Here is a 26,030-nt window from a genome sequence, read left to right as displayed (position 1 = left end):
GTTATGTATTGAAATACAGCTCTGCGAAGGACACTATTTCACAAAACAATATTAAAAGGAAGGCCACTTCATTTTTACCCTAAAGCCATTACTTTTGTTCTGTAAATACTTAAAAGAAGTTGGAACTTTTAGCAGTTGCTCTTTATATTAGAACTGTAGCAACCGTAACAATTTATTTCTGTCATTCATAAAGAATTTGTATGACATATGGATTTTTAGTTACTATTTCATCTTGAAGCATACTAATGCATCTTCAGTCTCTGTTTGCCGTGGTTAGCTATATGTTTCACATACTTCAATAGCTTCATTGCCAAAATGAAAGCTTTAGTTGCATAAAAATGTAGATGTATAGCTTAGATGTTTTAGAACTGAAAATGTGATTGCTATACTGGAAAAAATGTGTGTATTTGACCTAAATGTAATAAAGAGCACAGGGATACTAATAATCTTGTATATTTTTCCCTTCTCCCCTCTGAACAGCTGATAAAAGTATGTAAGACCTCTATTCTGTGGATCTTCCAGTGAAAGCTTTGAGGGGAAGCTGGCACAGTGTTGTATTTTTTATTTTCAGTTCAACTTGTTATCCATTCTAGATCTTCTTTAAAAAGTCATTGCAGGGTTCATGTATTAAGGATGCGTGCAATTTTTCTTAAACTTCTTATCATCAATGTTTTTCAGTTCTAGAGTACCCCATGGTGGCTTTGCCCATATAATGGGTGGTAGTGGATTGCAAAATTTCACAATTGCTGCTGTGCCATATACGCCAAATCTGCTACCCACATCAAGTACATGGTAGGTTATTGAAATACATTAAGGACAGAATGTTTTCCTTAAATTCTTTTTCTTTGGGGTCCCAGACAAGTATTTGCCTAGGTATCCTCTTGCATAACTTAATAAAACACTCACTTCTGATAATTTTGATGTAGAATTGATTCTACATAATTTAAATTATGTCTTCCATTTTGTTGGGGAAAAATGTACCTCTTGCAATAGAGCATTAATGGGCAGTAGTACAGAATCACTAAAGGATCCTTAATTTAAAATTGCTCTATTGCTTTTTCATTTTGTAAAAGATTTTTTTTGTTTGTTTTGGCTAGATAACATTGGAATACTAAAGGGGACTGCAATGCAGTGCATTTGTTCTTTTATACTTTACTTCAGACAAGTAAGAATTTGAATGCTGATTTGAAAGTGTGGTGTCATATTAATTACCTCATGCAAAACAAATTTCTACTTTCAAATGCCATGTTTTAATGGGGGATTCTTTTTTTTTCTGTTTCAGTATCAATATGCTGAAGTTGCCTGAATATCCTAAAAAAGAAATCCTTAAGGACAGACTTCTTGTGGCATTACATTGTGGAAGCTATGGGTATACAATGGCATAATGAAGCAGGACAACATTTCTGATTGCTGATGTGCAATTCCTCGTGGCAAAAATAATTTAGCAATCTGTCAACAGGAGGGAGATGGTGGTAGTTAGGAAGAAGTCTTGGTTTTCAGTTGATAGGTAGCATCGATTTTTACAAGTTGCAAAAGATACAGGGCATCTCTTTCCTCTATGCCGTTAAGCATTTTTACGGAAATTCTGAAACTCAGTTTTTAAATGCTATTTCTCCATTAAACACAGCATATATCCCAGTCCATCTCTGTTTTTTATTGGAACACTCTGAAGCTGTTCTAGTTGTAACAGATGTGAAATGTGTTTGCCTTTCCACCCTAACTTTGCCATTAGTAAGGGTTGCAGTCAAGTATTATGATACTAGCTAATTGTGTTATATAGGCAGAGAGATGCTATTCTCCTCCATGATTAGTGTGAGATCTGAAAATCACTGTCTTTAACTTCCAAGGGCTTGTTCATTCCTGTAAGATGACATAAATTCCTAGCATGTTAGAAATATTGTATACTTTTTACCCATGTATTTTCTTGCATGCAAAAAAGTGACATATATTTATTTATTTTTTCTTCAGGGGACATTGAACAAAATTAGAGAACAAAATAGCAAATGTGATTTATTTTTTTCTGCTAAGTTTAAATACTTTTTTATTTTTCTAGTTATTTAATATCTAAACATCTAAAAAGCTTATTGGCAAAAATTAAATTTCTGGAAATAAAAAAAATCTGTATTGTACATTTCAAATGCACAACATAGTCATAACTGAACTATCAGCAATTTCATGACCTTTGAAAACATGTATATTTATTTTAAAGGAATATTTCCCTTTATTGGGTAAGGAGTCATTTTCTGATGCCTGAACTTTGAAAAAATATTCATTAAAATGAAATATTTTATTTGTAAAATACCATTGGTCAGTTGTGTTTATCAATATTAATCTGTATCCGTGTTTTTGTGCTTGTTTTAATAGTAGATTATAGACTTTTGCTTCATTAACTAAGAAGATTGATATGAATGGGTTATAGCATAGAACAGGCTAAAACATATAAGGAAAGGTTGGTGGAATTGGGTGTCTTAATGAAAAGAAGGACTAGGGGTGACATAATAGCAGTATTCCAATATCTCAGGGGTTGCCATGAAGAAGAGGGAGTCAAGCTATTCTCGAAAGCGCCTGAAGGCAAGACAAGAAGCAACGGATGGAAACTAATCAAGGAGAGAAGCAACCTAGAACTAAGGAGAAACTTCCTGACAGTTAGAACAATTAACCAGTGGAACAACCTGCCTCTAGAAGCGATGAATGCTCCAACACTGGAAAATTTTAAGAAGAAACTGGGCAACCATTTGTCTGAAATGGTATAGGGTTTCCTTTCTGAGCAGGAGGTTGGACTAGATGACTTCCAAGGTCCCTTCCAACTTTATTATTATTAATTATTATTATCTTTTATTCATTAAACATGAACCTCAGTCAACTAAACATTCAAATTGGCTGGCATTGATGGTTGACACAGATTGCTATCAGCATCCTAGATGTCAACCAGGCAACTCCTTAAAATATAAGATGTTCCGAGTAGCACAGTTTTTTGTAACGTTGCTGGAGTTATTGCTGGAAGCTGCAGTTTCTTGATGTATTTTGCAAAGTTTTTGGACATAGTTCCCAGTGCCCTGATGACAATGGGTATCACTGTTACACGTTTCATCCATAATTGCCAGGTCACGATATTTTGTAATTTTTTCCAGTTCTTTTTTTTTGACTTTGGCACCTCCTGGTACAGCGACATCAATCAGCTGTACAATTTGGTTCTCTACAACTGCGATATCTGGCGTATTGTGTTCCAAATGGCGATCTGTCTGTATTTGAAAGTCCCACAAGATCTTCACCCTCTCATTCTCAACAACTTTTTCCACTCTATGTTCCCATGACTTTTTGGACACAGGCAAGTCGTATTTTTTACACAATGCCCAGGGGATTAATTTAGCAACTTGGTGATGTCTAGCTTTGTAACAACAACAACAACAACAAAACAACAACAACAATAACAATAATATAACATAATAATAATACCTAAAGAACTAAGATTTAACACTGAAGCCCTGAACAGTATTATGCTAGTTGACATTTTACTTAATGACTGCCATATCACTTGCTCCTCTTAATTTTCATATCTAGATTAATTATTATGATCATGGCATGTTGCAAAATGAACTTCTATCTTCCAGAGCCTCTGTGCAGTTCCCAGATGTATCCATAGAAAATTAAAAAGTGTGAATTATTTAAGTGGATGTAATTCAACAATTTATTTTGGATATGCCCTTTCATTTTGAAATCAGTGTAGTTAAGTTGCAACTAGAGGGCTAAAATGGATGGTGGTATACAGTTACAGTATAAAGGAATCGGCTATTGTGTGGGGTGTGTTAGGTTAGTTAGCTTACTGCTTGAGAGGTCTTGGTTTTGGAGGGAGGGATGGGTGCTTGAGCGTCACATTTATCCTTCGTGAAAAGAATATGGTTGGGCAAGTCACCTTTTGTTTTTTAATGTTCTACCAGTTTCCTGCTAAGAAATATATATTTTGTTCAATCATTTTACAAGGGTATCTGTCTCTCTGTGTCTCTGTGTCTCTGTCTCTCTGTCTCTCTCTCTCTGTCTCTCTCTCTCTCTCTCTCACACACATACACACACACACACACACATTCACACTCATACTCACACACAGATTGAGACTTAGATTTGGTCCAAGGGAAGTCAGGCAATCTTTTGTAGTTCAGGGCTACCCATTTGTTTCATTGAGTTTTATTTATTTTGCTTCCAAAGGAAGCAGATGACATACCCAGTTGATTTAACGACATTCCTCAAGAATGGATGGCCCAAGGGAACAGTTTATCAAAATCTGGAGTACACCGCATCACCTTCAATCAATGTGATGTGATCTGGGGTTCACAAATTGCTCTGTTCTAGATTAGGATATCTTACTATATTCTTAATTGTAAATGATTTTACCTTCTCTAACCTATGACACTTATCTGCAGTGATAGAAGCTATCTATACAGAAAAGGTCTTATTAGAATGGTGGTGAGTAATCAAAGTATTGACTGCTTCTCTAGCTCAGCATAGATAATGAGAATTGTAAATTATGGATGAGGAAAATGATGAACTAGATGTCTCTGAAAAGTGCTGAGATTCTGCCAGGCCAATATCCAATGGATTGGCAGCAATTTTGATCCAGTGGAACCTTTCTGGATAAGGAGAGGACGAGAGACTGCCCATTTGTGCTCTGGATGGCTGCTCTTCATGAGAGATAGCAGGATAGGGCTCATCCCACTGGTCTGAGCACCAGGAGACAAGGGAAGCCATCAAGCTCTCAACCATAGGGGAGCCTTTAAGAACACTGGCTCATTCAACTTCATTTTCTAATCACCTTTTGATTTACAACTATTTTACAGTTAAACGAGATCTTCCAAACAACAAGATTGAAAAATATCTGATGAATACATATCCAGGGAGATTCTCAATCATCCAGGTCATGGTTTCTAAAAGGCAACTGGAGTTTCTTTATTTTTTGCTTGCAAAAGTTCTGAACTGAAGAAGCTTCTTGGATGAGAAATGAAACATTTTTTAAGGAAAAAAAAACCACACAAAAGTCCAATTGCCTTTTGCAAAAGCACCTTTGGGACACCTGGTGAGCAAAACATCCCAAAATAGAAGAAAATTAATTAGCAGTTTAAAGAACTTAACATAAAACAAGTGACAAAAAGCTGAATAAGAATTCAGTGTAAGAAAATTTTAAACTGATTAAGGGATCAATAGTAAAAACATGAATAAAGAAAAATGATATATTAATTCAGGGGTATCAAACTGCCGGCCAGTGGGCTGGTTTCATCATACCGGAGCCATGCCCAACCCATTGCCGGCAATGGCGAAAAAGCTCCGATACGTTGCGTGATATCACGTGATGTCATGAGTTTGACATGCCTGTATTAATTGAATAATGTGACATAATTATACATTTCAGTAATTAGCTAATTTGTATGTTTGGGGAATATGTACAAATCCCTTTGCAATGGCGAAAAAGCTCCGATACGTTGCGTGATATCACGTGATGTCATGAGTTTGACATGCCTGTATTAATTGAATAATGTGACATAATTATACATTTCAGTAATTAGCTAATTTGTATGTTTGGGGAATATGTACAAATCCCTTTGAATTAGGTTATATGTATTTCTAGGCATTAGAAATGTATTATTAGGGCCCCCTCATATAAACTCTTGGGCTCAAGAGAAACCATGTACTAGTGTGCTTATTCTAAGGATAGGATCTGACATCTTGGCTGCATGAAATTAACCTAATAACACCAGGTTTCTTTCTCCAGTTATTGTGATTTAGCTCTCTGAATAATAGTTGTTAGTTTTAAAATGTGGGTTCTTTCCACAGGGCCCAGTTGTTTTTTTGCCACCACCTGTGCAGTGCAAAAAAATATGTTTTGGACACCCCCATAACAAGGCATAGAAAAATAAATTAACATCTCTGCATCTTCATTTCACAAAACATATTATGGCAAGAATTCCCCAAACATGCTGATGTTGGATTGGTGCAGAACTCGGGCAAATCTTTCTATTTTTTTAAATATATAGTGAGTCTTTCAGATTATGGGTATGAGACCTGTGCTGCTCTGCCTATCACAACTGTAAGTATTTGTGACATTCGATGTCAAGAGTTCAGTGGATGAGTTTTCCAGAGAGCACAGCTATTCATCAAGATTATTAGGATTCTCTGGAGATAGCTTTGGTATTCTGATTGCCTTTGACACATCAGTTTGCTTAGATTAAAAGAAAATTGCTACTGTCTACTTGAATTTTAAACACTTCGGGGAAAGGAAAAGACCTCTGAAAGGTTTAGTTTATAGAATATTCTATAAAATGATTTTGAGATGCAAAGAAAACATTGAACAGTAATACCCAATAATTAATGCATTTTTTAAGAAATGCATTTGATAATTGTTACTTATCCTTGAATAACATATTTTTCATATACAATTTCTACCATTCTACTGTGAAAAAGTGACATAGCAATATTTTCTTCTAGGTGTAGAAAGCTTTTTGATGCAGTGAAGCTACTATGAACAATCAACAAGCTGGGGAAGTAGCAGCTTCTTCTAAAAACATTTAGTTATCTCAAATTAACAGTTCAGATATTCTTTATTAAACTTGATGAAATAAGCTAAAATTAAGACTGCAAGTTGTCTCATTTAGAAAAGCAAAACAAAACATTAACTGTATTGCTGCTCAATAATATCATAGATTTCCTATCATTGACGCTTGGCTGAAGAGTATAGAAATTTCCTATAATAATAAGCTCCAAACCAACATTTCCAGGCAAAACCCAAGAGATTCAAATGGGATATAGAATGCAGTGTAGACTTTATTAAACTGCTAGCCTTGAAATATTAGAAATGCAGCTTTCTTCCATGCAATTTTAGCCCTTGAATGATAACCTTTCAACCAATAATGTAGAACACTGGAATTCACTTCAGAATCTGTAAATGTAAGCATACATATATATCATATATTGTACATCTGTGATTAACCCAAATTAAATAAGACTGATTAAACCATCTTGTGGTTTGGCCAATGGGGAATTCCCCACAGCAGGCTGGGGAATTCTGGGAGTTGAAATCCACAAAATGTTGCTAAGATTGAGAAACACTGTCCCAGGGGCAAAAAGGTTGTGTGTTTTTTTGCCTGCTACAGTAGTCCTTGTTTAGCAATTGCCTCATTTAGTTACCTTTCATAGCTACTATGCTGAAGAAAAACTCACTTTGCAACCATTCCTCACATTTATAACCTTTGCAGGTTTATAACAGGAAAGGAAAGCTGAAGTAAGATTGTAAGCACAATCATTGGTTCTCTTAATGACTTTAGTAAATAAATGTGTTTCCAGTTCCAATTGTCACTAAGTAAGGACTACTTAGTGTATTTACCTTCAAAATCTGCACCAGGCTGTTCTGAAGGGCTGTAGGTAGTAAGGGAGGAAAGCCTCCCTCTTACTCTCTAAGTTTAAAATGCTTCTACCTAGGCCTAGGGAGATTTATTGTAGGGCAAAATTAGAATGCCTTACTTGAGATTTTCTGCTACAGCATGAAAGCTGCAGTTTAGGGAAGTAACCAAGGATAGTAGGAAAGAACAGCAAGGTTGAAAATGCCTATAGCAGTGCAACCCAAAAGAAACAATTACAGGTAATCTTTGTTTAGTGATTACAATTGGTATTTCAACTGAGTCACTAAACAAAGTGGTTGCTAAGAGGCAAATCACATTAACAGTGACTTGCTTTGTTGTAGATAACTTTGTAGATGATACTGTAAGGACTATAACAGCCGCTTTGTAGCATAGGCAGACAGAAGACTAGCAGAGCACTATGAACGCCAAGTAGCATCAGAAGACATGACATCTCACATCACAGGCAGACTCAGCCATAGTTTCAACTGAGCAGCCTAAACCAAGCTAAATCAAAAAACAGCAGGGAATTCCTGATGCTTGGCATTCAGACAAATCAGCCATCAAGAGACACATAGAAATAAACTATATTCACAGATCATTAAAAAGAAATAACAAGCTAAGAAAGAAAAAAAGATGAGATCACATACCCTCCAGCAACCAACACCCAGATAAACATGGATAAACACCAGGTAAACAAGCAGAAAGCAATACTCTAATCTACCAAGGAGAAATCCACAAAATTAACAATACTGGCAGGGAGAGCTACTGAATATAAACGAGCACACCCCATGCTTGTTAGCACTGATGATGTAGATGAATGAAACATCTGCAAGCAAACAATCAGGCCCAGAAAGCACCAATAACTCCACAATTCAATACTAAACTATATATATATTCTCTTCAGTTGGAATCATAAAATTGGAAGGAACTGTTTAGTTCACTGAATCCAGCAACCCACTTGCTCATTGCAGGAACTGAAATTAAACCACCTCTAACATCTATCTAACCTCCTTTTGAACACATTCAGTAAAGGGGAATCTACATTTTTTTTCTGGATAATTGGTTCTACTGTTGAACTGCTCTTACTCTTGGAAAGTTGTTTCTCATATTCAACACAACCTGCTTTTCTGTACTTACATCCATTATTCTCCATCCAGCATTTTGCAGTTATATGGAGCATACATCTTTGTGATGTTCTTTCAGGCATTTAAAGAGCACTATCATAGTGCCTCGGGCATTTTTTCTGAAGGCTAAAATTACCCATCACTTTTCAATTCCTTTTCGTAGGATTTATTTTCTAGTCCCCTGATCATTCTTGTTGCCTTTCTCCAAAGCTATTGTTTTTCTGCATCTCTCTTAAAGGATTCTTATTAAAATATGGCACAATTCTAGAAATGGAACCTCATCAACACAGAATCAAGTCAAATAATTACTTCCTATGATGTGGAAACTCTATATTGTTGCTGCAGACTAAAATTGATTTTTTTTTGCAGTCATATCATACTGCTGTCTCATATCCAGTTTGCAATCAAATTTTATTTCAAGCCCTTTTTGAAAATCTTAGCTGCCAAGCCAGTCATTCCCTATTCTGTGTCAGGGCATTTGATTTATGTTTCCAAGCGAATAACTTTCCATTTGTCTCCATTAAACTTCATTCTGTTGCTTAAGATCTAACCTACAGAGGCCCTTCTGATTTTTATTCTTCCTGCAGAAACAGACTCAATGTGAGATTCTAAAAGTCTGCCAACTGGGAAAGGCAGAGCAGAAAGAAAGAGGAAAACAACAGAAGCCCTTCCCAACTATCCTTTTCCCCAGTGCCCCTATGGTCCATCAGATAACAGATGCAAAAAAAGGTGATGCTTCTGTAGTTGCATCTCTACCCAAACCACATTTCCATTTCCAAGAGAATTAGTGAGCAATTATTCTCCTCTGATCTGTATTGGGTAACTAAATGACTTCTGGGCCCAGAAAAACATGAGACAAATTTGACTCAAATATGTATGGAACATCACTGATTTTTTAATAACATACAAGTAATGTGAGAGGTGTCAGAGCAGATTCCATGAAAAGAGAGAGTATCTTCATTAGAATTTCTGTTGCTTCTCTGCATTTCAAACATGCAGATCATGTTACTTGCTGTGGTTTACAATTGTTCAATAGATACATGTGGATCAGCCCATTAGAAAGAATTCAGTGGGTCATTTAATCCTCTATGCAATAGGATGCTTGTATGCATTAGGACAGGGGTCTTCAAACTTGGCCCTTTTATGACTTGTGGACTTCAACTCCCAGAATTCCTTGGCCAGCGTGCCTGGCTGCATTATCTTGCAGATAGGGTAATAGCAGGAAAAGATTCAATATGTTTTGAGAAAAATAGATTTCATAGACAACCACCAACATTTTATTCTAGTTATTGTTGTTGTTTGCCCCTCTGTTGTCTAAACTGCAGATAAGAAATCATGGAAATACTTTCTTCTCAAATGCAAAGCTGAATCCCTCAATAGGAAGCCTATCTAAGTTAAATTTAACCTATCTAAGTTAAATTTAAACTGTTTTGTTGTCATGCTTTTTAGCTCTATAAGCTAGCAATAGAGTTGAAAAAGTAATATTCAGGACTCTGAGGACTTGCTCAGTACTACTGTAGCCTTCTTAATACTATATAGGCATAAATGACAACATTGACACAGAAATGAGATATGAATAATAGGAATTAATGAAAGATGGGTTCTGTGTATAAGTAAGATAGGCAGAACATTCTTTGAAGTTCATAGTGTACAATAGTGAAAATTACACGTGCTGGGTGAATACATAATCACTAATGCCTGCTACTGGAAACAAAAAAAAAACAACCAAACTTCTGAACTATTCTTTTAAATTATTTTTTTTTGAGAACACTATCTTTTTTTATCTATATTAGTTCTTTACTCCACCTGGCATTTTAAGAAAGAGTGATAACAGGAAACCCACGCTCAGTTATGAAACAGAGCATGCAGCTCCAGTTTCATCTTTATTTCTGATAAGGTTTCCTGAACCCTCTGCTTGTGTGAGACAAATTTGATTCACTGCAGTGATGACTCTTTGTGTATAGTCCATGATGAGATGCTTTGTTTCACTTTGCAGAGTATTGTTATCATCTTCTGGCCCTTTGTCAAAATGTTTTCCAGATATGGAAAATGCTAGAACAGCCCAGGGAAGGCTATGAACAAGTACAGCAAAGCGCAGTGGTTGCTTCTCTTAGGAAAATGAGGGAGCAGACTTTTTTAATTAGATCACTTCAAGAAGTGTTTCACGTAATCATTTGTTAAAGATCTTCACAGCTCTATTGAAGCCATACAGACTCCATATATGCAGGCATCTGGAGGATTTGAATGCTTTTGTCAAAAGGATGACAACAGCCCTGTGCATCACAATGCTAACTTTGTACTTTTTGTATGTGCATGTAATATCCAAATACACAAAGTAGACAAGTGACATATTTTTTTTAATCATGGTCCTCTTAGAAATGCAGAGGTTGTCCAGAGCAGTGGTTCTCAACCTTTCTAATGCCGCGACCCCATAATACAGTTCCCCATGTTGTGGTGACCCCCAACCACTTATACATCACTGGGTGCCAATGGTCGTTCGACCCCAAATGGAGTCCCGACCCACAGGTTGAGAACCACTGGTCTAGAGCCTTCTTCATCAGCTAAGAGATTTGATAGCTGTTGTGATTTTTTTGGGGGGGGGTAGAGTTGGGATTTTAGTAGAGTTTGGTAGAAGTTACTTTTTGTTTTTGACAGAGCTGGAAATCTAACATTTATCAAGATTGTAAATTAAAAGTTTGTTTGAGCTTTTAAGAAACATCTGGAGTGCTTAAGAATTTTGGTGATAAACACTAATTTTAGAGGTGAACGTTTCACCATAATTGCTTATTTCTGTTGTCATAAAAATAGTTGACAACTGCTAAACAATAAATAAAATTTTATCTAAAAGCAGTATGTGATGTTTATTAACACTGCTACTAGGTAACAGCAGAAATCTGTCTGCTATTAAACAACTTTCAAAGTTTAAATTCACTCTTTTTTGATATATTATTCAGTTCAAAAATAGTATTATATATGCATGAGCATAAAGTAAATAATCCGTATTTGAGATTTTTGGAAAAGTTATTTTGGAAAGGGTATTATTATTCTAGTCTAATTAATATATTTAATTGTAAACTGCTCAGAGGGCTTGGAGAATGGGCAGCCTATACATTATATCAATAAAGTATAAATAATTTTATAAATTGAGATTTTAAATGGGGGGGGGATTCTTACGGCAGTGGGATATTGTTTGCTAAATATTTTAATACAATATTTATATTTAACTGCCAAGTAACAATTATTATTTAAGACAGATTTTTGTTTCTTCAGCTCACAAATGGGATAACCCTGAGGAAATTTTTATATGATATATTTTTTGTCTTAGTAAATATCTGTCTTAACAGTGACAGACATGCAGAAGGTTTTGTTGCTGTAATGAAGTAATTTTGTCATAAAGATAGAGAGGCTAATAATATAATCAAACAAGAGACTGTTGTCAAGATGAAAAGTGAGAACCAAAAAGTATCCAATTTTTTTTTTACTTTTAAGGAGTGGAGTATCAGTTATTATTCATACAGGAAATTCAGGATATTGGGAGGACAGTGGGAATAATTTGCATATATACAATTTGTTAAAGCTAACTTTTCAAAGATTTGCATATTAAAAAACCATATATCTCTGTGATACAAAATAAGTTGGCAGCATTACTGTGAAAACATAATTGATTTTTCCCCCTTTAGGAAAAATGATCAAATATATGAATACCCCCTCCCCTACTTTTATAATCCAAGATGGTGGTATCTAATAGTGATAGTGATGAATGGTACCATATTGTGATGTGATGAATATTTTATTGTTTATCACATTTCTTAAGGACCTCCAGAACTTTGTTTTTAAATATTTTCTTTGTTCTGAAGAATTCTGATATTCAAGTCAAGGTCCTATGTATAATTTTTCCATTTGCTTGTTTACATTTAACTATTGCAGATTCTAGCATTCAGTTCTATGGCTGTTACTTGTAATTAATCTTCAGATTAAATATCCAGATGATAATCTTTGTCAGAAACTGACTGTGGAAAGTACGTTCCTCTTTGTCTATTTAGATATTTCAGTCCCATTTCATACAATGAACAGAGATATTAGAGAGGACCACACTTGGAATACTGCATCCAGTTTTGGTCACCACAACATAAAAAAGATGTTGAGACTCTGGAAAGAGTGCAGAGAAGAGCAACAAAGATGATTAGGGTTCTGAGACTAAAAGAATGGTTGCAGGAATTGGGTATGTCTAGTCTAGTGCAAAGAAAGACTAGAGGTGATATGATAGCAGTGTTCCAATATTTGAGGAGCTGCCATAAGGAAGAGGGGGTCAATCTATTTTCCAAAGCACCTGAATGCAGGATAAGAAGCAATGGATGGAAACTAATCAAGGAGAGAACCAAACTGGAATTAAGGAGAAACTTCCTAACAGTGAGAACAGTTAATCAATGGAACAGCTTGCCTTCATAAGTTGTGGGCTCTCCATCATTAGATATTTTTAAAAAGAGTTTGGACAGCCATTTGTTTGAAATAGTATAGGGTCTCCTGCATGAGCAGGGGATTGGACTAGAAGACCTCCAAGGTCTCTTCCAACTCTGTTATACTTCAGGACTCTTAGCAAGTGTTGGGAGCTGTGCTTTGGGGTTATGCTCCTTCCTAAGTAAGTGGTACCTGTAAGTTGCAGTGAGGGAGCACAGGTTGGCCCAGATGTCTTTACTTGGAGAGGACCCAGAAGGTTTGATTCATCTACTCTGCTGTTTAACGCCTATACAAAACTGTTGGGAGAGTTCAGCCATTGGTTTGGGGTAAGATACCCTCAGTGTAATGAGGACACTCAGATGTACATTTACATTGTGATATTATGAATTGGGATCTGCCGCCATGCCATTTATGTTAGGATCGTTAAATTATAGGTTTCAGGAAGTTTCTGATGATTGAGCTGTTCTAAGGCCCAGTGAAGGCCCCTAAACCCAAACTATTGCACCCTTTAAAAGCTTTGGTCCCCATCTGAAGTTTTCTAGTGCACCACAAATTAACAACAATAAACATATTGCAGAACAGGGTGGGCTGTGCTAGAGCTTTGAAGCAGGCAATAGCAATAGCACTTACACCAGGGGTTCTCAACCTTGACAACTTTAAGACTTGTGGACTTCAACTCCCAACTCTCAGCTTTGCTGGCTGAGGAATTCTGGGAGTTGAAGTCCACAAGTCTTAAATTTGCCAAGGTTGAGAACCCCTGACTTACACTTATATATCGCTTCAGCTGCTTTACAGGCGTCTCTGAGCAGTTTACAGAGTCAGCATATTATGATCATCAATCTGGGTCCTCATTTTACTGAACTCGGAAGGATGGAAGGCTGAGCCAACCTTGAGCCGGTTAGGATCAAACTCCTGGCTGTGGGCAGAGTTTATATTTTGGTATATATTTTAATGCAAGGAAAGAAGAAAACTGGGATTATAGTAAATATAATTAGACTATATGATTCAAAATAGAGCAAACTATAAATATGGAAAATATGTCATTATACAGTGTATAAATCACAGATACTTAAAAAAAATCAATTCTTAATGAATTTTAGTATGAATCTGTTATCTTCATTTTTTTTGGCCTAGTGATCAGATTTGGCACTTTGTTGAAAACTGTGATACAGTTGTTGATTTTAAAGAATGGTATTTTTTAAAAAAAATATTTTAAAAACCAAATACTTAAAAAAATATGTCAATGATTGTGCTCAGTCATTTAAGCCCTGGTTGTCTGATACTTGGATTAGTGTTGTGTGCTTTACATGGGGCTACCCTTGAAGAACATTCAGAAGCTATAATCGGTGCAGAGTGTGTTCTGTGACCTGCACTGTTTGGGGTGCAAGGTGTTGGTTATTAACAGGCCTGTGCCATCCATGCTGGCAGAGGAGGCATGCTGCATATCCCTTTGGTCAAGGAATTCCAAAAAAGCTTTCTCTGCTGTGGCCTGAGCCCTTGGGAACATCTTGCCCGCTAAGATGAGATTGGCTTTCACTCTTCTGACCTTCCATAAGAGCCTGAAGACCTGGCTCTACCAGTTGGCCTGGGCCTCCAAGGGGGGAGTACCACGCTGGAGGTGATGGATGAACTACTACTACTACTACTACTACTACTACTACTACTACTACTACTACTACTACTAATAAAGTTGGAAGGGACCTTGGAGGTCATCAAGTGCAACCCCCTGCTCAGGCAGGTAACCTTATACCATTTCGGACAAATGGCTGTCCAGTTTCTTCTTAAAAACTTCCAGTGTTGGAGCATTCACCACTTCTGGAGGCAGGTTGTTCCACTGGTAATTGTTCTAACTGTCAAAAAGTTTCTCCTTAGTTCTAGGTTGCTTCTCTCTTTGCTTAGTTTCCATCCATTGCTTCTTGTCCTGCCTTCAGGTGCTTTGGAAAATAGCTTGATTCCCTCTTCTTTGTGGCAGTCCCTGAGATATTGGAACACTGCTATCATGTCCCCCTTCGTCCTTCTCTTCATTAAACTAGACATACCCAATTCCAGCAGCCGTTCCTTATATGTTTTAGCCTCCAGTCCCCTAATCATCTTTGTTGCTCTTCTCTGTACTCTTTCTAAAGTCCCATCTCCTCTTCTGTACATCTTGTTCTCTCCCATCTTTTAATTATAAGTTTGTATTCTTATAGTTATAATATTATATTTTTATTGTTATAATTTTATGGCTTTTTATACTGTAAATTTCCCAGAATCACCTTGTGGCAAAATGGGTGATAAATAAATAAATAAATTTTATATTTATTTATAAATAAATCATTTAAATTGTCTAAATCAGGGATAGGCAATTAATTTTCCCAAGGGGCCACATACAAAATTGGGACTGTTGTGGAGAGCTGCTGCCCTGCCCCTGCCCCTGCCACTACACTGCTGTCCAACCCTCCACCACTGCCCTGCCACTGCCCCGCCACTCTGCTCCCTGCCATCATAGGCCTGCCCCCAATGCTACTGACTCCCCATGCCCCATTCAGTGGTGGGATTCAGCCAGTTCACACTACTTTGGTAGTACCGGTAGCTAATTTTTTGTTGCCTAGGCCCAGAATGGACTTCCGGAAGTGTCATCCACACAGAGAATGGGTTGTTTACATATTTGAATCTCATCACTGGTCCCATTGCCAATGACACTTATGCCACAGATGGGACTGGGGCGACGGCATGCATGCCCACAGAGAGGGCTTCAAGTACCGCCTCTGGCACCCGTGCCATAGGTTCGCCACCACTGCTATAGGCAGTTCCAAACAAGAGGGTTTTGTTTTTTTAAAAAAATAGGATGTTCAGGACCAATAATTTCAAAATTTCCAAATATCGAGAGAGAGATTTAGCTATTGTTCTAAGGGCTCCAATCATGATCCAACCTTGATCTGCAAACTCATCTAACCTTGATCTGCAAGTTCAGCTACTTATAGGTTTTTCAGATTGCGTTTTCTGAACCCGAACATCAATCAGTCTAGTAACATTAATGTACCAGATTTTCTTCTTTTTGTTAACAGTTACATTAGGTGTGTTGACTGTTATTATTCTTATTATTATTTAGAAAAAGCTATATTACAATAAGCCTTAATGATAGGAGAGTGTTGACCAATTCTTGGTTGTAGCTACTTGGGATCAAGCCTGTGTAGAAAACTTTTTAATTTAATAGTACTCTCTCTGGAATGTACATTAAAGCAGTCATGTTGAAATAGATGAGGGTGATTTCTGACCTTTTAAAATATGAGAATAGGCGTTCCTATATTTATAATGTTAAATTCCAAGAATATAACAGAAAGCTTCATTTTGCCAGCAAGTGGTGACAGGTTTCTTTCTTGTGCATTTAGGTGTACTGAAAGGTCCAGTGATTTACTGATATTTATTTAAAATAGATCCTAATTATAGAAGAGAAATACAAGAAGTATCCTTTGAGCTTCTTTAGCAAACTCTTGCCTGCTGCTTATTCATTTTCTCCCTTTCAGACCCCTATCCACTGCAACGCCTACGCTAATCCAAGTGACAAACCATTTATATCATTATGTTGACTTGTTCTAACTACAATGACTAACAACACGTGGCTCCTTCTGAACAAACTTTCAATTTCCATTTTTTTTTAAAAGTGTAATTTAACAGCATTATTGACCACATCTGCCTAATTTGAAGTTCTTTCGGTAGCTGAATGTGGGACCCTGGTTAGAAATAAGATGGTTTAGAAAAGTTAGTGATTCAAGAAATACAAGTTCTGATACTTTTGCATTCCTTTTCCACTCTGGCCTTATTTTTTAAAGCTTAGTCAGCATGAATTCATATTGTCTAATGACTTTCATTATGACACCAAAGTTATGTAGGATAAGGATATTGGGGAAAAATCCAACATAAGCTCTGTATTTGCAGAATTTCTCTGAAATATTTGTGGTTATAAGCGTCGGCTCTGTGAAATCTGTGTTAAGCTACCATGAAGTTCTAACTACGCAGTGGGAAATAATCAAGAAAGACATAGGATTTTAAAGACCAAGGTGAAGGTCAGAGATATATAGTAATGTTTTATTGTACATGGTAACCTTTGAAGAATGTATGCCAGACACATTTTGAAAGGTAGTGTATACAAGCATTTGACTCTCCAATAGATTTAGAGTGCTGAATGACTGAAGAGAATATAGATTCTATTTATTTATTTACAGATCTTTATTTTATTTCTATTTTACCTTTCATTTCAGGTTCAAGGTATACATAATACTTCCACTTTCCCCTCCATAACTACAGCCCTCTGAGGTAGCCTGTGCAGAGAGACTGGCTGACCCGAAGTCATCCAGCAGCTCCTGTAGCTGAAAGTGGGCTAAATCCCTCAGCTTAACCACTACTCCACACTAAGTCTCTAGCCAGCCTGAGCATAACAGACATGTGGTCTAAGAGAAATACTCAGGTTTTATTATACTGGATACAGTTTTTCTAGGGACAGAGAAATAGGTTTTGATCATAGTGTTGCTTTCTATTTCCTTGAGTTCATTGAGACAAACAATCTGAAATTTTCAGAACTTGAAGAGTCTTTTGCAAAATTGTGGTGGGTATTAATACCCAAATCCAAAAGAAAAAAGAAAGTTAGCGTCATGGATATGATTGTGATGCTTGGGATGAATTTAAATGGAAAACAAATTCATGGAAGCATCTATTTAGTTGTGGATAACTATAATCATAAATGCCTAGTTTTGTTATTACTGGAAAAAATTCTGCAGATACCAGAAATAATTGTGCCTTGAAATCTCTCTCTCTCTCTCTCTCTCTCTCTCTCTCTCTCTCTCTCTCTCTCTCTCTCTCTCTCTCTCTATCTCTATCTCTATCTCTATCTCTATCTCTATCTCTATCTCTATCTATCTGCCATAAGGATTTTGTGTAAAAGAAACAGATCATATTGTCATTTAGAGTAACATTTGGAAAAAATAAAAAATGTAAGTTTGAAGGTAAGCATATCAATTCCAAGAAATTCATTGAATTTAATTTGATATAAAGTTCATCCATAAAACTGAATGTCATTTGTTTTGTTTCCTTTCTCTTACCCTAATCCTAAGCACTGAAGGTTTGCTCTTCTCAAGGGCTGAAATGCAGAGGCAAATTACCTTACTGCTACTGGAGGATAGAAAATAAAGTGGGCAGAACTAGTTTAAAAAAATGAGGGGGGGGGAGCGCATGGCATGTTTCAATGGAACACTGGTATTGGAACCTCCCCAATACTCACAAGGCCTAACTAAATACAGTGGTGAGATTCCTGCAAAATGGGATATTAAACAAAAAGTCTCCAAATTGGAATACCCACAGAATCTGAACTAAGGATTAAAGAAGTATCTAGCAAAAGCACACTGAATAAGAAGTTTGATATTTTTATTTTGTATATGTCAAAGCACTTTCCCAGGGAGAAAGAGAGAGACTCATTTCCCTTCCCCAGAAAAAGAGAATTTGCTTTTATTTTTGAAATGCTATTTGTATTGCTTCTTCTTCCTGAGACGTCTGTAAAACTGCTGCCTTCGTTCAGTTACACAAAGAAAGGAGACCCAAAACAAAACAAAAAACTCCTCTATGATCATGTACATCCTTCTGCCCCTTTATTTCTATCCCCTATTTTCTCTCCCCTAGCTAGTGACCTGTCCATAAGAGGACCTTTCCCTTTAACTACAAAGCTGATATGAACTTAGCCTTTGGCAAGGGACTCAAAAAGTCAAAAACTTTTTGACAGTCTGATTATAAATCTTCAATTTACATATCTGATCTCACACCCAAGAAATATCAATTCTCCCCTGCAGTCCCTTTCTCCCCTTCTGTTGCTGTTAATTTGTGCATCAATGCTTACTTTAGAATTTTCAGGATGGATTCCAAAAAAATAAGAACGCTAAGGGAGATGCTAACCTGGTAATAAATCCTGAAAAAGGTAGCAGAATGTCATAAGGCTAAATGTGCTTCCTACTCCTTCACTTTATCTTCAGGTGAATTAGGGAAGGGCTTGTCAAGTTAGTTTCGTGACTAGTGGCTCTTCCTCCTGTCCTTCATTCCCCTTTCACAAGGGATTGGCTGTGGCAACAGGAGAGGACCTCTGTATAGGCAGATTGCATGAGAGATCTGTGGGCAGTTGGGAGGCACCTTCTTAGTTAGCCTTCTCTTCTGGGCCTCTGCAACTGCTGCATATATTGGGTGCAGGCCTCTGTTTGCCTTACTCAGGTTTGAAAATAAGGATTGATTCAGTAATGTGATGAAGCACAACTGGAAGCTTTGTCATGTGAAGTACAGCTGCCCAATATAAATGAAGCGGGGTGAGGGGAAACCTACTGCCTAACCGCCTAGGGAAGTAAGCGCTAATGCTCACTTTGGTAATCATAATTGTTTGTAATTTGGTTGTCTTGATGATGCATATTCCCACTTATCTCTATTAGCCTCGTGATTAAATGTCAGAAGAGTATTCATATCTGCTCCTGGCTATGTCAGTTTTCACTTGTCAGTTTTCACAAAGCACAAGTAATTAACTTCCAGTGACACCTCTACCCTTATGGAGAGGGAATACGTTTTCAAAATGTATGCTATGTGACAGCACAGGATTATGGTGCATCTACTGTATAGCTTTACAACAAGGCTGATAGTAGCATGTTTTCATCTTTCTGACAAGGGTTAGCAGCTTGGATCTAAAACGTACAGAGTTTTAATTCTTTTTTATAGGCCTAGTTCAACTTATGGGTAATAAATAGAAGTAACTCAGTAGGCTTATAAAGCTTCCAGGTCTTTCTATCATGGGAGAAGATGATATCTAAGTAAACATTAGTTGTGCTTGGATTATCCCAGTCCTGAAGATGTATTAGAAAGATCCAGGCACTTTCTATTAATTGGAATTAATTTATTTTAGAAGGAAAAAGGATTGTAAACTTCTTTGTAAGCAACACTTCCTTTGACCAAATCATTAGCTCCAAGCTTTGGCTATATTTCTTCCTAGCCCCACATAAGTCTCAGGAGCATTCTTTGAAAAGAAAATGATGGCTGGCTATATTCCACTGTTTCGTTGGAAATAAGATCCTTTGCCCAGAAACAAGAGAAAGATGATGGAGAACATCCTGGTAGGTTAGACAGAGTAGTGGGAACAATAGCACCAGCTTGCCTTTGATAAATGGCTGTTTGATAATTGGCTGGGTCTATCTTGGCATCTAATAATATGCTCTCAAAATTCCAAATGTACCCCGATGGGGACTCATTGTAAACTTTTTAATCCATGCCCATTCCAATGTCTCCTTGAGTTTCCAAGGTTCATTATAGGTAGAAATTTCCCACTCTGGGATTTATCTGTCCTGATAGGGTTTCATTCCCGGTGCAGGAAGAGATTAACTGTAGATTCATATTAGTCATTGGGGCCCCAAATTCCCTCAAATTACTATCACCTTTGACTGATATGACAGCCTTGAACTTTCTCTGCCATGGATAGATTGGCACAATGATCCATTTGCTGTTAAGAACAGACTTCTATAATGTAGCTTGTGGTTGCTGCCCCTGACTGCTTTAGAAGCTATAGATAGAACAATGTGACTATTGATAACTCTGCATTGGTAGATAATTAGCTGAAGAAGGAGGCTGAAGGTAATATAGCAAGCTTATACAAGATGTGATGATCTGAAAAAAGAAGACCCTCCCTCTCCCATCTCACATAGGCAGTGGTGGGATTCAAATATGTGAACAACTGGTTCTCTGTGTGCATGCAGCTTCCGGAAGTCTATTCTGGGCCTGGGCAACAAAAAATTAGCTACCAGTTCTGTCGAAGTGGTGCGAACTGGCTGAATCCCACCACAGCATGAAGGAATGTATTTTGTGTGATGGTCCCAATATAGAAATATTTTTCCTCATTGATATCAAATGGACCTCTATAGAGCCACTGACAATTGAAGATACAACTCTGCAAGCTTTATTTGATTTGTCAGTGTGGTCTTAGAGGTATCAAATAATATAACTTTATCATTTTAATTTTTTATGGCTGGGTTTGATTGCCTTTTATTTGGACTTTATTGTGAACTGCTTTGAAATTGTCTCTGAATGAATTGAATGAATTGTTTTATTAAACAAAGATAACCAGCAGTCCCTTTACAGGAAGGGACCAGAGACATCATTTTAGTGGAGCTGGGACCTAGGAGACCAAGATTCATAGTAAGCATTTAAAACCCATGAATATATTTAAGATTAAAGTGCAAGATTACCCACATGTGTGCTAAGGTTTTTTGTGGCCAATTTTCTATATGTCATAACAATAATATGATAAAGACAGGTGAAATATATTTTGTTTGTTTTTAAAAATATATTTTCTTAGCCTATAAACAGCTACTGTATGTCTGCTTTTAAAAAAAAATCTCTCAGCTTCCTTTGTGCAGCTTATTTGCTAATCATGTTTTGGTGACTGACTTTTGTGCATATTTCTCAAGAAGTTTAGGGCAGGCTTAATCAACATGAATAAGACTGCATACAAAATGGGATGATTATTATTCTTGGTTGGGATTATGCAGAATTAAACTTTCCCAAACTGAGGCTAACATATTCTGCGAGACAAGAAAGTAAGCTGAATTTCCATTTGGTTTGCTTCTAGCTGAGCCTTCAAATTATGAAGTGACGCAAAGCCAAAAGATTAATACAATGAAAACAAAGATTGGGAAATTAAATGACACGATGCAATTTTCTGCCTCATTGGGCTGGCACCAATAATATGCAAAGAAAAGCCTACTAGGTATTGGTTAGCTGCTGAATAAAAAGCAGAACCATCCGTCTCTATCTCAAGGAAAGCTATTCCTTTGAGTGATACAGCCATTGACCCCTCCAATTACCTGTCTCTCGCTGCTGTTCCCCCACCTCTTGCAGCAGAAGACCAGAATCTCTTTTCTACTGTTATGGATCACAAAACAGCCATTCTGGTTTAAACAGGGACATTGTTAACCAATACTGTTGGGACTTTAGTGTGAGTTTGAAGCATGTGTAGAAAAACAACGTATTAGCCTATGAAGAAATATGGGGTTTTGGCATTCAGGCTAATCTACTTTCTCAGGGTCATTTGTGATACTGCATGATTTTGGTGCACATTCTGTGGGGTCTGTTGTGTGTCTTGTGTTCCTGTGTTTCCAGGTTTGTTCTTTTTCTTGTTGATGTTCATCTTTTGTCTGTCCAAAGACAGAGGGTGTTGTTTTGTAAATTTAGAGGGAATTGCATTTTCATGAAGCATCTATGGCTACCTTCCCATTATATCATGTAGCAAGTATCAGCTCTACTTAGAATGTGCAGGGATGTTATGCTTTGGGCTCAAGGCTGCAATATCAGGGCTACTGACTCAACAAAGTTATTGTAATTTCACAGAGCCATACTTTCAGATGAGAAGAAATAGTAGAGATCCTATAGGTTCCTCTACCAGGCATCTCCCAATATTTAGCAAGATGTCTTGCTTCACTTTCTATTGTGCTTTCCTCTTTGCTCCATGTATTTGTTTTCTTCAGAAAGGTCAGGTTTCAAGGGGAGACCAATATTCCAGTGTTTTTTTTTCTAAACTCTATTTTGAACTGCATTTCATTTATTAAATTTATTTATTGTTATGGAAGATAGTGAGGAATCTGGGAAAGGAGTATAAGACCAGTCATAAAGAATCAAGAAACTGAGAAAGACAGTTGAAAACTTATTGCATAAATGGCAATGTAGCCCAGATGGAGAAAAATCTGGGAAGAAAAAAAAAATCAAAGAACTCAAAGAGATTTCTACATTTAATTGTCAGAAAGGCAGGCCAGCATTTGAGACCCTATTTCACACATGCACTGGGGCTAGAAGAGCTTGCCAGGCAAGGCCACAATACCTTCCTGGAATTCACGAACTGCATTTCCTTTGTGAAGGACTCTTGGCAAGGGATGGGCTGTACCTCACGAAAACAGGGAAAAGTGTATTGGAAAAAGACTGGCCCAACTCAACAGGAGGGCTTTAAACTAAAATTGAGGGGGGAGGGTGACCAACTTCAGAATCTCTAGAACCCAAAACCAATCATAAATTCCAAGAAAACAAAACAAACAATGAGGTAGGCAGGGATGAAAAAAAGAGAAAAACTCAAACAACATTCAGGTTCACTGGAGATTTTTAAAAGAGGCTAGACAGTCACGTGTTTGAGATGGTATAGGTTCTCCTTCTTGAGTAGGGGGCTGGACTAGAAGACCTCCAAGGTCCCTTCTATTCTATTCTATTCTATTCTATTCTATTCTATTCTATTCTATTCTATTCTACCCTACCCTACCCTACCCTACCCTACCCTACCCTACCCTACTATTCTATTCTATTCTATTCCTATTCTATTCTATTCTATTCTTGTGTCTTTGGGTGGACTCCTTTGGAGATTTTTTTGTGTACCAAATTGATTAAGCCTTGTATATCTATGAACACATTTTACACCCTCATTCTAGACAAGATTCTAGACCAAATGTTCCAAACCTCACTAATGCTTTTTCCTCCCCTCCTCACTCTTTTAATCTAACCATTCATTATTTCACAATCATAATCCTCTCTTCTGTCAGTTAGGAAGAATTTCATGTTGGGCTTAGTTTTGTTAGGCTTAATCTTGGCCAATGAGCAAAATTCAATATCAGGACAAAGCAGAGTTCCTGGAGATTACAAGGCTGCCATTAAAGAGATTGTGTTTGTGGCAGACTTCCACCAAATCTACTACTTATTGGAAATAAAATAGATATTTTGAAGAAGCCCCAGTGAAAAAAAGGAACTATGAACCTGAAATAAGTTTGGTTTATGAGTGAGTTAGTGGCTAGATCTCATAACTCCCCCAAAAAAGAAAGCAGTCTAGCTGGTGCTGGCAAATGCAGTCTTCATTTTGTAAACAGAGCCAGCCTTTAAAAATAAATATATATGCTTGTTTTTCTCAGTAATTTTGGCAACTGTCTAAGAAAAGTTTCTCTGATAATATGTGAGAGGAATATTTGCTAAATTATTTTTAATCAAAATGTTTTTCTTACCCTGATTTGCATGATGGTTGATTCCCAGATTAATCAAGATTCAAGACATCATTATATGAACAGATAGCTGGAAACTTTTCCTTTATAAGCTAAAAAAAATTCTATGATTCCAGACAGAATCATAGAATTAGAATCACTTCAAAGGTCATCTCTGCTCAGTGCAAGATCCACTAACAATGACCATTCTCTGTTTGAAAATTACCAGAAAAGGAGAATTCAATACTTCATGTGGTAGGCTGACAGCTTGCTCCTCCAACTTGATTTCCATTCCTTTGCCATCTTTGTAGACTAAACATACCTAGATGCTTTAAGTTTTCTGATAGGGCAGTGGTGGTGAACCTATGGCACGCGTGCCAGAGGCGGTACTCAGAGCCCTCTCTGTTGGCACACGCACTACCGCCACCAGCAGCAGGTCCATCAGGCCGCCACCGCCACCCAGAGCAGAAGCCTTGTCCAGCACAAAGGAGGCGAAGTGTCCAACTAGCAAGCTCAAGTGAAGGTGGTAGAGCAGAGGTCACCAACCATTGTCGATTGGTGGACTGGAAGAAAAGGGAAGGGGAAGCATTTTACATGTGTGCATCCGCGCACGGGGCTGCAAGCACCACAAGCACTGCAAATGGGGCAGCGCTAGTGCCTGCATGATACTCACTAGCCCTGCCCCATTCTTGTGTGGTGCAATGCCTTGTATCTGCACCCCGTGGCATGGTCGGTGGCCATTTTTGCGCCTTGCAGCATGGTGGACCATTTTTGTGCCCCTGTTTTTTGCGTGCCAGAGGTGGCACTCAGAGGCGCCTCCCTGTTCCCCCCCGAGGGCACCACAATGCTGATGCGGCCCTGGCACTTTGTGAAAAATAAGTGGGTTTGGGGTTGCAGTTTGGGCACTCGGTCTCTAAAAGTTTTGCCATCACTGTGATAGGGCTTAGTTTCCAGACCCTTTATCATGTTGGCAGCTTTCTCTGAACTAACTGCTACTTGTCACCTTTTTTAGTTTGGTGGCAAGAACTGAATATAATGTAGCAAATGGACCATTTAAAAAATGGAACAATGTTTTAAAATGGAACAATGACTTCCTCTGAATTGGGTTCTTATCCGGGATGACAATGAAGATGCTTATAGGGAAGAGGTGAAGGCTCTGGTGGACTGGTGCAATAAAAGTAACCTGGTTCTAAATGTTGATAAAACAAAGGAGATCATTGTAGATTTCAAAAAGAGCCAGTATAGTCATACTCCACTCAGTATCAAGGATGCAGCTGTAGAGGTGGTCAACAGTATTAAGAATTTGGGAGTGCTGATAACTAACAATCCGAACTGGTCTCTCCACACATCATCCTTAGTGAAGTATGCAAACCAGTGTCTGCATTTCCTGTGTTAGATGAGGAGAGCACATCTTTCTCCTTCTGTCCTGACCACATTTTTACAGAGGCACGATTGAAAGCATTTTAACAAACTGCACCACTGTCTGGTTTGGTGGCAGCAGTGCCTCAGATAGAAAGTCCATACAGAGAATGGTAAGGACAGCCGAGATGATCATAGGAAGCTCGCTCCCTGGTATTCAGGATGCTGCTTATAAGTGCTATCTGCTTAGAACTCAAAGCATTGTTAGAGACCCCACACACCCACGTTATGGTCTGTTTCTGTTATATGCATAATTCTGTATTTATTTATTTTGGTCATATTTATGTAGTGTATATCAGAGGTGGTGACCCTTTGAGAGCTGAATGCAATGAATAATGTGTGCCGATTAGTGTACATTCAAAGTGACAATAAAGTTATTTTCCTATCCTATCCTATCCTATCCTATCCTATCCTATCCTATCCCATCCCATCCCATCCCATCCCATCCCATCCCATCCCATCCCATCCCATCCCATCCCATTCTATATTCCTGTTAATGCATCTTGCAGCAGCATCACATTGTTGCCTCATATTTGACATGTGCTTTGGAACAGTGGTGGGATTCAAATATGTGAACAACCGGTTTTCTGTGTGGATGCCGCTTCCGGAAGTCCATTCTGGGCCTGGGCAACAAAAAATTA

At 37.6% G+C, this 26,030-nt stretch overlaps 1 protein-coding gene across 5 annotated transcripts in view; it reads left to right on the top strand.

The window, feature by feature from the left end:
* HACE1 (HECT domain and ankyrin repeat containing E3 ubiquitin protein ligase 1) overlaps window positions 1–2,301 on the top strand; it is a 44,793-nt gene extending 42,492 nt beyond the window's left edge. For 4 of the 5 annotated variants that reach the window (XM_039351075.1, XM_039351074.1, XM_039351077.1 and 1 more), the window contains exons 23-24: window positions 679–792; window positions 1,283–2,301. In XM_039351075.1, the coding sequence (XP_039207009.1) occupies window positions 679–792; window positions 1,283–1,385 (217 nt within the window). In that variant the 3' untranslated portion in view covers window positions 1,386–2,301. Of the gene's footprint in view, window positions 1–678; window positions 793–1,097; window positions 1,166–1,282 lie in introns of all 5 variants that reach the window. The other variant, XR_005557639.1, reaches the window with a different exon arrangement.
* Window positions 2,302–26,030: the final 23,729 nt, after the last annotated feature.

The sequence above is a fragment of the Crotalus tigris genome, unplaced genomic scaffold, assembly GCF_016545835.1.
Source record: "Crotalus tigris isolate CLP2741 ecotype Arizona unplaced genomic scaffold, ASM1654583v1 scf7180000018371.15429387391:27106975, whole genome shotgun sequence".
In the NCBI taxonomy this organism is placed as follows: domain Eukaryota; kingdom Metazoa; phylum Chordata; class Lepidosauria; order Squamata; family Viperidae; genus Crotalus; species Crotalus tigris.
Note: the sequence above shows the minus strand (reverse complement) of the source record. Positions and strands in the feature narration are given on the sequence as shown.